Source organism: Dermacentor silvarum, chromosome 2 (genome assembly GCF_013339745.2).
Source record: "Dermacentor silvarum isolate Dsil-2018 chromosome 2, BIME_Dsil_1.4, whole genome shotgun sequence".
Taxonomy (NCBI): Eukaryota; Metazoa; Arthropoda; class Arachnida; order Ixodida; family Ixodidae; genus Dermacentor; species Dermacentor silvarum.
In genome coordinates, this window is record NC_051155.1 from 230,779,337 (window position 1) to 230,796,634 (window position 17,298).

The window sequence follows — 17,298 nt, forward strand, 5'->3', positions numbered from 1 at the left end:
ACGTTTCGTAGTGTAAAGGGTGTAACCAGCAGCTGCTTCTGCGGTTCTACAAATCGAGGTCTACTTAAAAGGTCCACCGCGTGTCACAAACTTGCCGCGAAAATGAGTGCTAAAGAGCCGCCTAGAAAAGGCCACGGACAGAGTATAATTCGCTCACTGCAGCCTTTTCCTGCTGCTTTTCCTCCATCGTCCACGGGCTCTGACGACGTGTCACCGATTTGGCGCTCGGCCTTTCGGCAGCGAGCGCGTCATGATAAGCTCGACCCCGTTTCTTAACATCCGCTCATTGAGCGCTTTTAGACTTTGTGCCTTGCGCCCTCGGTTAGTTTGCTTACAGTGCGCGAGAACCAGCGACGACGGGTACAGCGTGCATGTCGCCGGCCAGCAGGGGAGCTGTATTACAGGAGGTGTTGGAGCATTGGAGCGTCGACCGCCGAACTGCTCTCCTCTCCCAGTATCCGCCGCCGCTGCCGCCACTTGTTGAGCGGCCGGCTAACGCGACGCATTGTTGGTCCGCTTCGTGCGCCGTACGGATTGTGGGCACGGACACGCAGCTTTCGCCGGCGAAGCCTATACAATCGGTCACGCAATGTTCAAGCTCATCGCCAGCCGATTTCCTGGCGCGCGCATGAAATGTGCTAACCGAAGCATTTTCCCACGTCTCCATCGCGCGGAGTCCCGCCGATCATGGATGAGTGCTGCAACCAAGGAGGATCTCGACCTTATCCTCTGTCAATCAACGGTGTTGCCGGTAAGTGTACGTATCCGTAACACGCGCGGCGAACCCCGTGTTTTTCTACATACCCATGGTCAGTTTTTACTGACTGATGTGGCCTTCCGCAGGTTGCAACGTAAGGAAGGTCAATATCCTTTTTTGCAGTTTAGAGAAGTTGCCTTGAGTGCACACGGGACGCATGCAAGAGCGCTCGAGATTCAATAGAAAGTGTAGAGGGGAAAAAATTTAACGCGCCGCCGTCCTTGGTGATGTGAGAGACCGGATTGTTTGTTTCATTGCGTCGGTTAAGGAAAACTGGCAATTATCTCCGACACCACCGGCGCCGCTTTTTCCCCCTACTGATATTGTTTGTCCTGTCTCCTTTTTTTGTTTTTCTAGTGATGCACGCATACTCGCCTACCCTGTTTGTCGCGTGGAAGCCGGCAGTGAAGGAAATTAATGCTTTCATTAATGCTGCCTTTCGCATATGACAGGCTCTGCACACTCTTCCGCAATATTGCACTGTGGTTGGGAGCACTTTTTTGTGAATGGCTCTAGTAAGGTAGAGGCGGTAGCAAATGAGTAGCAAATGTGCTTAAACAAATGTGCCTCGCGGCAAACTGAGAAGTAGATTTTGCTCTAGGGAGTTCATCATGCCACACAGTATAAATGTCTGACTTCAAGTGCAGATGTTTTTTTCTTCATTGAACTTGCTTGTCACTCTCTTATACAAGGCTCTTTCTCATTCATGGTCTACATGCTTTTTGTTACATCTTTGTGGAATTTCATCGATTCAGTCCTGCTGCAATTAAGATCACGATCATTTTTATCAGTGGAATTGTCCATTTTGATCCTGAAATATGCCTCTGTCCCTTGCTCATTTTTGTAGTATTCACAAAATGTTTATTTTCATTCATTGACTTTGGTATCTCATTATGCACAAGTATGTATCATTGCACCACGCTTCATTCCTCATCTTTTTTTTTTTTTTTTTTTGTGTATGAAATAATTGAAACTAGGCGTGGATAGCACACTGACCTTCACATTATAGACCATGTGTGCATGTCACTATATGCCTCAGACAGCAACATATGCAGGTGTATAACTAGCTGTTGTATGCTGTGTCACTAGAGTGCTATGTCTTGCACTCTCTTTTCCACCACACCTGACAGACTGACAGCTCTCTCAGTCAGAGAAAAATGCACACATGGAAAAGCTCCACATACACAATTTCCAAGCTGGACTCATTTGTCTGAAGGATGCGCACCTGTGCCTGTCGGGAGCAGACTTGCACATTTAGTCGGCACGTGTGCTCAGTTGTGACAGTTGAGTAAAGCATGACTCTAGTCTACGCGATAGATAAACAATGTAGAGACAAAACAGTGCAAGAGCAAGAGAGCACATTGTCCTGTCGCTCTAGATGTGTCCCGTCTTAAATTTGTGCTGTTTACCCATCACATATATATGCACCAACTGGCCGAAGCACATACCACCCTGTTGACTCTACAGTATAACTTGTCTAAAAATGAAAATCGGTTATCTTTGGTTCAGTATAAAATATTTCTGCATGTGAGTTAACACTCAGTTCTTTTGAAGCATTGATTGAAGCAATGATGTGTTGAACATGCCTACTTTTCTGTTTGTTTATAGGGTCCTCAAAGGATAAGAGTCGGAAATGCTGGTACTGTGCCGGAAACAGGGGTGACAACTGTGTATGAAGCCCTTCTTCAAGGACAGCGCATGAACAGTAAGTAATATATTATTGTTTTCAATCACATGTACAAGAAAAACCAAGTTCATTCAGTCTTCCCATCAAGCAGTTCTTTTTCTTTGTTGTGACTATAAAGAGTAGCATTATGCACACAGCAAAACCTTCAAGTAAACTGAAATACTGGCACTTATTTTTCTTTATTTGCAGAATTTTTCTGTCAAATAAATATTAAATCAGTGATGGCTGAAAATAGTAATTAAAATACCTAATACCTGTAAAAAAATCATTTGGTTTATGATTCGCTGTTCCTACGAAATACCTGGCCCTCGACCGAAACGTCAAATTGAACGTTGGCTTTTTTTGTTTTAGTATGTGTGCCTACGCTTCCGAGTATTTTTTTATTTACTTGCTTATATTTATTTCACAATTTCACGACGAATTTTGCCAGTGTCAGGTGGAGGGCATGGCAGAAGTAAAATTAAGAAGTGAAATGTGCATAAGAAAAATAATAGAGAGTACAGACTAAGCTGCTTGCATGGGAAAGTGTGACAATGATTTGTATCACCTTGATAATAACAATAGTGCTACAATTAAGGATACTGAAAACTAGATACATAAAGAAGCCATGACTAATGCAAGATGGAAAAGTTATATTTAGGAGGAACTAAGTATAACTCTACAGGGCCATATGTAACATTACGTAATCGTGGTGAGCTCTGTGGAAGCAATAAGAATTTATTTATTTCGTTTATTTAGACATGCAGTTCTAAGCCTTTATATAGGCTGTGGCAGGAATTTTGGTCATTGTATGAAACCATGTACATAATGTGTCTTCACAAGATCCAACAAAGGAAGTCAAAATACAGGTCACAAGAGAGAGAAAAAATAAAGAAAAAGGTCATGGGGGGGGGGGGGGGATACATAGCAACACAGTAAAGGAGAAACTTGATAATAAGTTGCAAGAAAGGGGGGGGGATACATAGCAACACAGTAAAGGAGAAACTTGATAATAAGTTGCAAGAAAGAGAGGTTGGACATATTATGAGAGGTGTCGGAAAGTATAAAAATAGTAAAATTGGTTGATGTGAGTACATTGGAACTGCATTGTGGATAGGAACAAAAAAAAAAAAAAATGTGACAAGGCAACAATAAAGCTTCTAGGTTTCTAAATGGACTTTGCGAGACCAAAAGAAGAGACACTTCTAACAAGGACATATGGGAGTAGGTTCCACTCTTGTGCAGCCCAGAGAAAAAAGGAAAATCGGAAGGGATGTCGATGAAATTTGTATTCTGTGAGATTCTTGCTGTGCTTGATTCTTGTTTTTCTGGAGTTCGACATCATGAGATACTTTGAAGAGTCAATTCGTACGCCATGATTTAACTGAATGAAAATAAATTTAAGATGCAGGAACTTTGCTCTAGTGCTAATTGTGGATAGACCAAATTCGTTCATGAGTTCTGTCAGTGAATCATGACTCTTGTACTTATTGAACATGAATCTCAATGCTTTGGATATTGATTCTGAATAAATGTGTTGTGAAAACTAATTAAATTTGCACAAAGCTGGCTGGTAGATGTAAAGCCAGGGGTCAACAAACACTTGCACGATACTTCATTCCATGCAGAGCTAACTAATAATTGTATTCCAGTTCTTTCTGCCTCGGGCAAATGTTTGTAAATACTGAATGCTAAATTCTAAAAATCAAGTATATAATAAATTAAACAGTTCAGTATTTATTCAAAATTTTGAATATTTGCCTACTACTAATGATAGACACCTAACAGCAATTTTATGCCACATGTATGCATGTTTGTTCATCCCATTAAATTTTTATTAGCGCTCTCTTTTTTCTGTTGTTAACCATTTTCTGAGTGAAATGTGGCTCATATCATCTAAACTGCTTGCGCACAATCCCTGCACTGCACATTTCTACCACACTCGAAGCATGTTGAGCCTGCACTGAGACTATGCATCACTTTAGTTAGGTACCACTGCATAAACGTTCTGCCATCTGGTAGAAATAGGCACACTACCAAACATTGTGTCTAGCATGTACAATGTGAAATGTAAGTGCTCTATGCTTTTAGAATCTAGTATATAGTTATGTGTAGATGATGATTGTTATTGCTGGCAGGATGAAGACTCTTTGAATAATATTGCTTGGCACCAGTGTGAAAAAATTGTAATGAAAGTGCCCAGTGTAGTCAGAAGGGTTTTTATCTCACTTGCATAAGAATTCTTTTTTAATGTTTCTGTTGTCAACCTATGTTGCACCAAGCACTTTGTATACATACAAATGCATAGAAGAATGCATTTTGACGAATTAGAGGGAAAACTAAAGCCCATAAAGCTGCTTCATCAGGTACTTGCCATACAACGTATCTGCCTCCCCCCACCCTTTCCCTCTCTTCAGCGTTAATAGTGTTAAACAGTGCCAATATTCTAAATTTATTCGAGTGCAATAACTGCGACATACGGCTTGGCCAGTGCCCCCTAATTGCCTATGATAAGTGGTTATTGATCAGTTTGTATCAATATTGTGGATGACGAATACTACTCACCCAGACTGCACTGTCTTGTTATTTACTTGCTACCGAAAAACCATGTCTGTTAGCTCATTTCAGGTCATGCAGCTGAGTTTTTGCAAACATGCACTTCATTTATATTTTACTTTCCTTCTCTTCTTATGATAGCATTTTTTTTTTAAGTACAACTTTCTCTAATTTATGAAATCAATATGGAATCTAGCCTTCAACAACCATGACTTGCATCTCGCCGTATGACTTTCGGTTCATGCCTTTTTCACCGTTTAATACATCCTTGTTCACAACACTGCTAAGTCATCTCTCCTCCCCAGTATGTCTCGTCACACATTGATCACAGACATGAGGTTGTCTCCCCTTTGTAGTACTTCCACTCTCCACTACTCATTCTTTCGAAGGACTTCTGAAAAGTGGAAGCACCTTCCTTGCATTCGTTGAAGATGTAATGCAACTTTTCAAAACCACTTAGCAGCCACTCACAGCAACAATTTTTGCTTTACTGTTTCTCTGGTGTTCCATCTCGTACCTGTGGTATTCTTTTTCGAATTTGTATTATTGTTAGTGTTCGTGTTTTTCATCATTTTATGTATTTCTTGTTTGATATAGCTTTTTTTTTTTTTGTATTCTTTGTAACCACTCCACTCTGTAACACTTTGGCTCTGAGGGTAGAATGAATAAATAAATATGATAGGATAATATTAAAAGTAAACCATACAATGTAACATGCTTATTTATTTTATTTATTTCAAAGTGCCCCTAAAGGCCCTCTTACAGGGGTATAACATCTGATGAGAGGATAGTGAATAGATTACACTTATAGCTAATAACACAGGCAAAACATGGCCAGAGATAGAATGAGTGCCTAAAAATACATTGTAGAATGTTCATGTTAACACCATCGTACATTTGCAGTAGTTGCTTACTGGCCAGTGAAGGAAATCGCAATCTAAAACAATTCAATTCATTGAAAACATGTTCAATAGTAACAGTCAAAAACAGCTGCAGTTTTGACAAGGAAATGTGCAACAAATGTCCTTTACTGTGTACTTTAGGTTGGTATACTGTAATGTTGAACATTTTCGTGGAATAATGAAAATGGCGGTAAATTTGTTTATACCCATATATATATATATATATATATATATATATATATATATATATATATTTAGTATGAAAAATTGGAACTTGAAAGGCTAAATGTCACTTCAAATACTCAATCAAATACTGACATGATATTTCCAACTATTCACTTCTTTTGGGTTAAATTAAGGTCTAAGATCTCTAAGCTCTAGCAAAAATACTGGAAAGCCTCAGAGCACCCTAAATAAATTAACAGCTTTTCTACAGCACCTTTCGGTTTCGTTCCCCAAGACGTTACTGTGTCATTATATCATGACATAGAATGGGGTCACATGAGAGCAGGACATTGCGACATTTTGACATTTGCTCCGGCTTGCACCGTTGCCTCCTATGCTGCTACTCGTGAGGATCGATGTGGCATCGTAGCAGGTGACTGAGCTAGCTGGAGCAATCGTAAAAACCTCGCAATGCCCTGCTTCCACATGTCCGGCTCCCTCGTGAATAGGCACAGGAGTTAAGAGCACATACTTGGGAGAACCGAGTAGCTGGTACACTTTGTAATCAGTAAACAAACTGTGCTGTGTGTGGGCTGGTGTGTAAGCGATCAGGATCCCAAGGTTTATTCTTTTTCGCCATGATTTATCTCAGTCGTCATGCAGTTCCATGAACCTTGAATGAGAGGCCTCACTGTTTGCACAACATATCTGTGCAGCCTTGGCAGTGATTTATCCCAGATCCGGTTACATCCCGAGTCTTATCTACAACAGCACAAAACACTCCAGCCTCACTGCTGCTTTGCAAACTCTGCTTCCCGATTACTCTATCTTGAGCATACTGGTCTTCAGTTACGTCTGGGTGCCCTTTCACACACCCACACAAAAAAAGGCCTTGTTTTGTTTTCTAAAATATGAGGCTTTGGCTGTGTCTTAATGCTAATCTGCCATGTTTATCTACTGTTTTCTTGCTTGCTTGCTTAACATGTTTATTTATCTCTCTTTGGATATGATCATCTCTTGGTATTGACCATATGGATAAAGGGCAGTGGGTGAGGTGTTTTTAGGGATCGTGAGCTAAGTTACTCATGCATACATACAGAAGCACGCTCTTCAAGGATGTTTCTTGAATGTGTAGGTTTCTTCTCCGAAGGGGAAAGAGGAATATTGTAAACTTAAGACGCTTATAATTGGTTCTACACACTGTGTTAGGCGTAACCTTAAAGGGCCACTCTCCAGCAGGCGTTGCCATTTCGAACTGGCAAGCGCAGTGTATACAATTCACGCTAACCGTCGTGCCTGCAAAGTATTACACCGCTACGAGTCCCGAAATGAGCTTTAATTTCAAACCAAACGCCGTTTGCCGCTCTCGCGGGCGTCGCGCTCCCAGCCGGAAAGTCGACGTCTATCGTACACTAACTCTGTGATCGTACAAGTGCGCGTACATACGTGCTATCAGCGTCAAATGAAATGAACTGCCGAGCGCGTGGCCCAAGCATAAGTGAAGATAGTGCGCGCCGTCCAGTCATCACTATTGACAGGAGCGCACACGCCGGCCACCGTCGCGGCTGCCAGCGATACCACGGTGCGCAACTTTGCCGATTGAAAGAATTAATTTGTCGCACAAGCGGCAAACCGCACAAGCGAATGTATCTCTGTATCTCTAATGATGACGGTGCAAACTGCACCACGCGCACCGCTGTCTGTGCTACTTTGGTTTCGGCGAACCGTGCGACAACACTCGCTGTAAACTACAATATTTTAGCTTCTGTTTTCTTTTATATTTATTTTCTCCCTTTCAAATATAAACCCGATGTAAAGCCAGCTTTTTTTCTAGGGGCTTTAACCAGATGTGTGCGCCTGTCAATGGTGACGACTGGACAGCGCGCACTTATGCTTGCGTCACGCGCTCCGCTGTTCAAGTACAGTGGCCACTGTAGTATAGAGTAACATATACAAGGTAATTCGTATGTTACTCTATGACTGTAGTTAAAGTTTCCTTCCTCCATGTTTGACGCTGATAGTGAGAAACTCTATGGCTGATAGTACATGGCAGTGCTGTGACGTCGCTCATAGTAACACATGACTTCGGGAATTAGTCAAGGCAACAGCAGTTATTTGTTTAATCTATTGCTTCAATGGACGAAGTTTAGAGAAATAATAAAACATACAAGCCGAATGTCTGCGTGTCTTTGTCTTACTTCGTACCGCAGCAAGAGAGATGTACTTCCGTTTCGTCTGCTTGTTCCCATGTCGCGCAATCGCGCGCGCTGAGAGCGAAACTATCTCATTTTCCAGCGTGTTCCAGCGCGCGATCATGCTCTGTGATCCGCTTGCGTGTACCTCAGTGTTCGTGTAGCACTGACTTATACCGCTAGTCAGGTTATTTCGTGCGCTGCGCGAAACGAGACAAACGCAACAGCTCGCACGCGATACCGTCAGCGGATGTGCGCCGTGCAAGCAGAAAGCGGGGGCACAAAAAAAAAAGGGGGGGGGGGGGGCGGGACCCGTGACGTTTGCCAGCTCCGGTATGGGAGAACGCTGGGAAGGAATTTCGCTTGCGGAGGCTAGACGAGGACAAGTGGGGAGAATGTCTATGTTGGCGGTGACGCTCGCCTCCTGAAATCGTGGGTTCGTAGCACTGAAATTTTCTATCTCGATTATTAATGAACTAATTTGAAAAATGTTTGCGGTAGAACGCTCCCTAGAGGGCACGTAACAGCGCCCAGTGTATAATTAAAGTTTGCTATGTGGCCTGGTGGCTATGTGGCCTTTTAAAAGGCCACTTACCAGGCCCCATTGCAAATTCTGGTTATACACTGGAAACTGTAAAAACCGTCTAAGGAGTACTTTACCAAGCAAATTTTTCAGGTTGGTTCATTCTTAGAGGAGATAGAAGAAATTAACTGTCCTGTTACCATGCTGCCAGGAGGCGAGCGTTTCTGCCAATGGAGACACTCTCTACCCCCAAGCAGTGTTCCTTCCCTGCTTTCTCTCATACTGGAGCTGAGGGGTGTACCACACTGTAACCCCACCTATTTTTTCCCTTCTCTTCCTTTCTTGTGGTGCTACTTTGCCTTGGATGATTAGTCATAGTGAGTGACAAAATGCTCAGTGCGAAGAGGCATTTGTGCATGTGACCATGACTCTCTGGCTTGGAGCAGCCTTCCCTGGGAGAGAAGGTACACTGCATTTGGTTTGAAATTTCATCAGTTTCCTATGGTGTGCAGCACCGTAATACTTTGCAGACATGATCGTCAGCGCATCATGTGTACGCTACTCTTTGTTTAAAATGGCCAAACCTGGTGAGGGACCCTTTAAGAGACAGGAAGACAGCAGTGTGGATTAGAGAGCAAATGGGGGCAGCTGGTATTCTAGTTGACATTATGAGGAAAGCATCGAGGCCCTGTAATGCATAGGGCAGATAGCCAGTGGTCTATCAGAGTTACAGAATAGTTGCCAAGGGAAGGAAAGTGCAGTCGAGGAGAGCAGAGAATTAGTTGGTGGGATGAATTGGGAAATTTGCAGGCGTAAGATGGGGGTCAGCAGGTGCAAGAAAGGGCAATTGGAATTCACTAGGAGAGGATCACTGGTAGTGAGCCATTCTGCGGCATGAGTCACTCTTGGATTCACTTTTGATAGAAAACGCGTTCGTATGTGTGAAAAGCATTTCGATGCTGAAGACGTTCGTGCAGACACGTGCAATGAACAAAAATCGTCTCGCTGCAATGTGAGCGATATAAGCTCACCGCAGACTACATTTCTATTATTTATGAAGTCCTGCTGGCTTACCTACCTGTCTAAGCCAAAAGAACAGCCTCATTCAACAACACGGTATCGTCCACTGGCACAATAGCCGTTTGCAGTCACCTCCTCACAAGTGCTTTGTGATGGCGACCGTTCTGCACTTTCATTAAGCAAACAGACTGTGCTGCAAGGAAATGCGTAGCTAGCCTAGATCAGAATTCCTACCCAAGTGTGCTCTAAAATAAATTCTTACTAAATTTTATTTTTCCACTGTGGTGGCCCAGTGGTCTGCTGATAAGCACAAGGTCGCAAGTTTTGAAGCCCTTCCCAAGGGTGCTCTCATAGCCGTATTTTAAGGTGTGAAACGCTATCTGCAAATGGCCATATATATTTAATTCTTCCGATTAAAAGCAAAAGTTTCCCCATGTAAGCCATGCCTATACTGCTTAGAAATAGCATGCACCCTTTACGTGCCACTCTGACTTGTGCAAAGGCAGCTCAACGTGTGGGGTAATTGGCCTTCACCTATACGGGAGGTCAGTGACATGCTATGGTAAACGGACAATTAGAAGGAAGGGCATGGCAAACTGCTGTCGTGTGGCAGGGCTGACCGGAACTTCTAGTGCGAGCAATGCAATATTATAGACCAAGTTCATCACATGATGCAGTTGTGTATATAATTTAAGCACAAATGCATTGCACACTAAATTATTTTACCTAAAGTTCTCATTGCATGTTCAGTCTGCAAACATTCTGAAATAAATGTGGGAAAGTCAATTTTCCTGGTGAAATGATTCTCATTACCATGGAGCCCCGGCAATCCCAGCACGGCAAACTGATGACTTATGTCAGTGTCTGTGGTAGCACATCAGCTCTATGAAAATTTTGAGGAAGTTTCCTGGCCAGAAGAAAAAGTATTGAATGACCCTGGTATAATCGTCAGCCACACAAAAAGAAAAAAAAAATGCTGCTAAGCCACTGCTTCGCTTTTGGGGTCATAGGGTTCTTGAAAAATGTACAAAAGGACCCTTCGATAATACAGCTTGTGATCAATAAATACAATGAATGATTGCTTTTATTATTTATTTGCAGTAAACTCAGTACATGTATGCAAGAATACAGCTTATTGGCCTTCAAAATGATTGCTCCCCATGGTTATGTACTTTTGAGAACGCATGTACACGTCTCGCATACTTTTGTGGGATGCGGTTGAGTTCAGCGTTCACAGGCCTACCAGGCTGTTGCATCTCTATTACGTTCTTCGGGCCATCACGAAATTTGCTTGAAAGCATGCACCGCTTGTAAAAAGTATGCACACTTCTCTTCAATAAACCACCGTGTCCATACACCTTGTGCAGCATGTCGCGACATTCTCTTGGAGCTCTAGCAAGTTTAAAGCAGACTTTCACATTTGTACATTGCGCCATTTCACCTTACAGGGCAGCCATTGCTGCCCTGTACCTTAATGCACGTTTGATGCCTGGACAACTGCACGGCTTCACGAACGATAACCGACAGACCTCAAGCTTCACAGACCTGACTGTCAACCAGTAGTACCAACTACACTGCATGCCAGCAATTTATTCACCGTATTTATTAATCATAGGTTGTATTTTGAAGCTGCAGTTTGTTAAGCCTTTTCCTTTTTCTTTCTCTCTTTCAACATTGCTGGAGAGAGCAAAAGCAAGCCCAGTGAAGCACATGTAATATCCACAATAAGCTGTATCTATTACATGCAATCATGCTGTACCTTTTTATAGTAATTTAATCATCATTTTCGTCTACACATTCATGGCTGCACTCGGCTAAGCACCTGTGCAAGAAAGCTAGTCAATGGCAGCTTTCCTCTTCACTGGGACAACAAAGAAAATGTGTCTCTGCATAACGGAATTGGAACTTTGAAATAGATTGGAGGATGGGACTGGTAACAATGATTTACAATCTGTTAACCCCTTCTAGCTGCTTGTTTTCATATTTCCACCATACTGTTTGTGAGATCCTAAACCTGGATGGTTAGTTATGCAAGCGAAATTTGGGTTCTGACACTTGTCTTTGGCATTTCACAATTTATGTACTAAAATAAAAACTAAAAGGTTGTGCATATTACATTTGCAATGTGGCACTGCATTCTAGTTAACCTGCATGGCTGTATTTATTCTTGTGCACAATGTTCAAGGTGCATCCTTGTGATAGAAACATTTTTGCATGCTTGTGCATGGTCTGAGGCTACTGCATTTTCTATGTCATAGACGTGCAATGAGAGATGGTATAGATGTAAAGGTATTTTTTGTACTAGATACCCATTGTCAATTTATTATGACGAATCCATCAATTTCACCCCAAGGCAACGAACAATTCGACAGTACATGTACATGCTTCCACCATGCAAACACGTTTGGGCTTGTTTGTCATTTTACTTGAGATAAGGAAAAGATTAGGTGATAAGAAGTTGAGTGTCCAATCACATGTGATGCTTATTGCCATTACTTTATTTTTATTCCTTGAGCAAGCCATGATTTGGCTAAATTTCCACAAGCAGTTCTTGCATGGCAAATAATGGCCCAGAATTATGGTTTTGAATATGTTTGATGTACAAGTTTGACTTTGGGTAGGCCAAATTGTTGCCGTCAGCATTATAGACTCGTTATAGACATCTACAGTAGTACCCTTCTGAAGATACTCCAGATATAGTAAACGAAAGTGCCAATCTAAATTTAATTCTTATGCTTTATATTATTATATAGCAGAAGAAAACTCAATGTAGTAAACAGCCAAGTTCAACAAACTCGATTACACTAAGCACCGACATCATTGGCAATGCTATTTGTAGTTGTACATTTTTCGTTCAGAAAAATGACAGGTTTGAAATCTGAGCTTTGCCTGTTACCTACTCTTGTGACTTCGGGGTGGAGGACAAGAGACTGACTCTTGGAGCAGACGAAGTGTAAATGAAAAGTTTTATACAATATGTACAGATATCTGACAATAGCGTACATGTAGCTGCAAGAACGCACCAGACCGACTGGACGGCTGGTGGCGACTCTCACATCTAACAATGGGCCGGTTCTGCCTTAAATCCCTTTGGCGACCCATCGTCGGCAGGAACGAGGCAGGGCGGGTGCTGTTGTCACCCGCGTCGCATTCCCTTTTCGTCGCGGATTAAGTCTACGTGCTGCCTGCCACCGCACCCACAGGTAGGGGTCCGCAGTTCCGTGGAACTTTGAAGGTTGTCAGTGGATGTTGAAAGGGCAACCTAGTGTGCCTGTATATGCTCCCGCAGTGAGCACAAACAGGTACACTAGAGCAACCACCTCAGAAGAAAAAAAAAAGGGGGGGGGGGGGGGGGGGTGAGGCTTGTCGCCTCGATTCGATGAAGGCACGCGATGTGGAACAACAGCACCCCCGCCACCAGACAATGCATCCAGAAGTCGAGCTGTCCGACGCAGCTCGGAAGATTGGATGTGCTGATTGAGCTACGTCGTCGATGGCTTGGAGGGACAGGCTTTGCCGCTTTATCCGCCAGTGGTACTTCTTGCTGCTCATCCCTGAGAATGTCCACCGGAACGACCGAGGCGCAGCAACAGCAACCACTCCGGCTAAAGCACGCACCCTCAGTATTCTCTCCAAGCCGCCAGACCAAAATGAGTGAACAAAGCATTTTCTGAGATCCGGCTACACAAAGAAAAAAGAGAAAAAATATTCCTGAACAATGCGAACCTTTCCTTAATTGTCAACGCGTGACAATGTTAGTAAAATAGGAATTGCTTCACAAGCGGTTCTCAACTGTAATTCGGGCAGCTTGGTAAAGATTAAGGTTGCCGAAGATGACTTAATTTCGCCCCGGAACGCCAGAGACGCAAAGGCTGAGCGCTTCTGATCTGTGCGCCTGGGTGCCACTTCGCAAAAGTACGGAATAACATCTGTAACCGCCAACCAAATAGCCCTCCGCTAAGTGTTGTCTAAATGCACTCGGAAGAACGAGTACCACATATAGAGCCCAGAAGCGGTCCTAACAAACTAGGAAACAAATGCTCAAAACTCACGCGAACGACATAAAAACAAATGTGGACTGACACAACTTTAGTGCATACGATACATAAAACAAGTCACAATCAAAATTAAGCATTTAGGATCTCCTAGCCTATATGTACGTAAAAACAACAAACTGAAACACTGACGCTTTCTCTACTCGAGCGTTCCGCAATCAGGTTTCAGTAGAAAATGAACAAACGAAAAATTGTCTGTCTCTCGCGAACAGAAAAGACCAACATCTTAAAGCGTAGAAGGCGCTCTTCTTTACATCTCGACCATTTCAGACGCTCAACACGCGACTCAACTTTATGGCAAAGAATTAAAAAAATATATATATTAGAAGGACAAATAGCAGAATCCGCGTATAACAGTACCACGTTCTCAATCACTTGGTGTTCGCAAAAACACCTTTTCGGACGCGCTCGAGCGGGTCGCCCATTCTCGGGTCAACGCCTCGTAAATAGGAGGCGTTGCTCGGGTCTAAGCATTGTCCAGTCGCGACACCAGAACAAAACTGATTTTCCTGAAGCACCTGCGACTTTCGACCTGCGGCCTCCAAATACTGGGAGAGCGGCGCATTCAAGGACCCGCGTGCACGCTGTCCCTTTGTCCGATAGGCAGGCTCCTTTCTTTCCCCCAGGAAGGCAGCGGCCATTGTAGCAGACCTTCGAGCGTACCCGACGCTTCGTTGTGTTCATCTCAATGCTCAGACACCGCTGAGGACAAGCGGAATTTGCGGCGTCTGAATTTCTGTGAAATCTTTTCTTTCCCGACGCGCGTACGTCACGCCTATTTTTTTTTTTTTTTTTTTTTTTTCTCGCCTAAGCTTCGGATTTGCCCTAATCCCCGGCCTTTCCTAACGTCTTAGCGGTAGCGGTTGGCGCGCTTGACCCGGCTCGTATCGCCGCCTGAGTCCGACTTTCTCGTCTTGCGCCTTCGTCGTTTGCCCTCGGCGCGGCTCGCAAAAGCTTACCTTCTCAGTAATCGCGGGTACGCTGCCATAAGCGTATCTACCGGGAGCGGGGGGGGGGGGGGGGGGGGGGGGCGCTGTCAAAAGTGGGCGGGCAATGTATGCCATTTGCCCCCCCCCCCCCCCCCCCTCTACTTTTGAGAGCGGACACTTTCCAACAAAACGCAGCTGAAGGAAAATTTCATTTGTTCTTTTCGGCTCGTTTTTCGTTTTGTTCTTCGGCTGGCGAATGCTCGTTTTCTTCAACCATCTCGCAATTTTTATGCGTAACACGGCATTTAGGTGTTTTTTTCCTGGTATTCTCGGCAAACTATGCGAGGAACGTTGCTTATATTTCTTCGAAGTATGAAGCAATGTTATGAGTGAAGGGCGATTAATTTTTATTCTTTGTAGAATAAAAGCATTCAAGCATTCCAGGGTGCCATACTGCCACAAATCGAAATGTTTCCCAGACTCCGAAAACAACTGCACGATATAGGCTCCCTTCAATGGTCAGGCGGCGCAGCGATCGGCTCAGCCATCAGCGCCGCCGTGTCAGTTCCGCGAAACACCGAGGCGGCCACTTCTACGAAGGCATGCTTCTGCGGCGCTCGTTTGAAACAAGTCGGGCGTTCAAAACTGTGGTTTTTAAGGCAATTGAAAACATTGAGGCCCATTTTCGACCACCGACACTCGAGAAAGGACGTCAACTTTACGACAACAACCATATATATCGTGTCAAAAAAGTAAACCGGACGGACATCGCAGCAAAGTTCTTGTCACACCAAATAAAGCACGTTCACGACGTCGAACTCAAAGTAAGTTAACAAATAAATAATTTATTCCGCTTAAGTGGGCAAATACGGCCGTAAACGTTTTTCAACTATCATTTGTAGCTTCAGTATACTTCGAGTGTGCCTTGTTCATCACATTTGTCGAGGTTTTGGCGAGTTGGAAGGTCACTTGAATGATTATGGAGCTTTTTTCTCCGTTGACAAAGTACCTCGAACATAGTCTGGTGTTGTCATTCGCGCTCCAGTGTGAGAGGTCATCACTGCTGAAACATAACAGAGAGCAATCAGCTGACACTCAACACCAAGACTGAATAAATGTGTGCTAGCGTGCGCGAGAGAAGTGCTAATTTGCGAATACTCGATGTGTGCTGCGGTGCACTCCAGCCTTAGTTCTGTTCTAAACGCGAGAGAGCATCGGCATGAATGAGCCCGTTTTCAGCAGTCGCGTCTTGATCCAGGCGCAGAAAGGAGCTGCACGTTAACTTATTAATGCACAACAAGAACTACAGTGCGTACAAAGGCCCAACGCGGAGTGCTTACGAAGCTAGATTTGACACATAACAACGACTGCGCATTTGTTTCGGAGCGAGAATAGCTCAACAATTATCCAAACCAATTTACAAGAGCGGGAATCAGATCTCGCGTGTTTATGCAGTTGTCGCTTTATTGTGCGTTTTCACGGATGCTGCCTTGTGTACTTTTTTTTTTTCTTTTTATCCTTTTTTTAAGTTTGCGTTTGCGTCTTAGTTCATCAGAAATTCGCAAGAGCGACTCTTGACGGGTCGAACCGCGACGATCCACCTTCAGCCGCCGGGTTTCTCCCCACAGTCTTGAAGGGAAGCGGCACAATTTGATGCCGACATCCCCTTCACGGTTGTCAAAATACCTAAAACAGCAGTATATGCGCATGTTCTTTTTGTTCACACTTCTTACGGAGGAGCTGCCGAGTGGTCGCGGTGAATCCATTGAAAAATTGGAAAAGGAAGCTTTTAGGCGCGCCTGAGCGCAGTACGGACCAAGGTGAAATGGCAGTGAGGGCCTACTCGCGGGTGCTCACCGCCGCTGCTAGGTGGCGCGACATGTACAGCCAAACTGCATTGCAGGGTGCCTATACCAACTTAAAATTTTGTCAGAATATGGAGAATTTTGAGTGAGATGCGTTGCCAAACATTCACGTTCCTGCTTTAAATGGAATTACTGCAGACAATTACTAAACCCTTATTTTTTATGTGTTTCTTGTGCATCATACGGGATTCGTAATTTGTTTCTCAGGTGTCCTCGGTGAGCTAAACAAGGCATCTTGTTTATATCCGGGGAAAGCTAAGGGCATGGTATGGGTATGTGTAGGGTATGTTTTAAACGAGTATAGGTTAAATGCGTCTTTTGCAGTAAATTACGCATGCAAGTGGTCCATATCGTTATTAGTGTGTTTTACGAGCGGTGTAAAACTTAGACTGCTGCGCTGGCATCATTACAACTGAGGTATAATTTTGCGAACATAAGGGGAACAATACGCCAAGTTTATTATGTGTGATGGTAAATGTGTGTTGATCAACACGGCTTTAAAACATCGCAAGCAAGCATTTGAAAGTATCACATTACTGTTATTAGAGCAATAGGTACTCCAGGTACAAACCCTTAAAACGCCTGGTTTCGTAAATCTGACCTTCAAGATCAGCCAAGGTCAAACTGGGACTTAGCCTGCCACGACCGGCGGCTGCTGCGTGCGCCGC

The 17,298-nt window shown here is 43.7% G+C and overlaps 1 protein-coding gene across 3 annotated transcripts in view; it reads left to right on the forward strand.

The window, feature by feature from the left end:
- Positions 1–26: 26 nt before the first annotated feature.
- LOC119442848 (long-chain-fatty-acid--CoA ligase 5) overlaps positions 27–17,298 on the forward strand; it is a 74,581-nt gene continuing 57,309 nt past the window's right edge. Inside the window, exons 1-2 of one of the 3 annotated variants that reach the window (XM_049662423.1) lie at positions 27–757; positions 2,366–2,462. In XM_049662423.1, coding sequence (XP_049518380.1) covers positions 590–757; positions 2,366–2,462 — 265 coding nt within the window. In that variant the 5' untranslated portion in view covers positions 27–589. Of the gene's footprint in view, positions 758–2,365; positions 2,463–9,170; positions 9,226–17,298 lie in introns of those variants that run through there. The other 2 variants (XM_037707891.2, XM_037707893.2) reach the window with 2 other exon arrangements.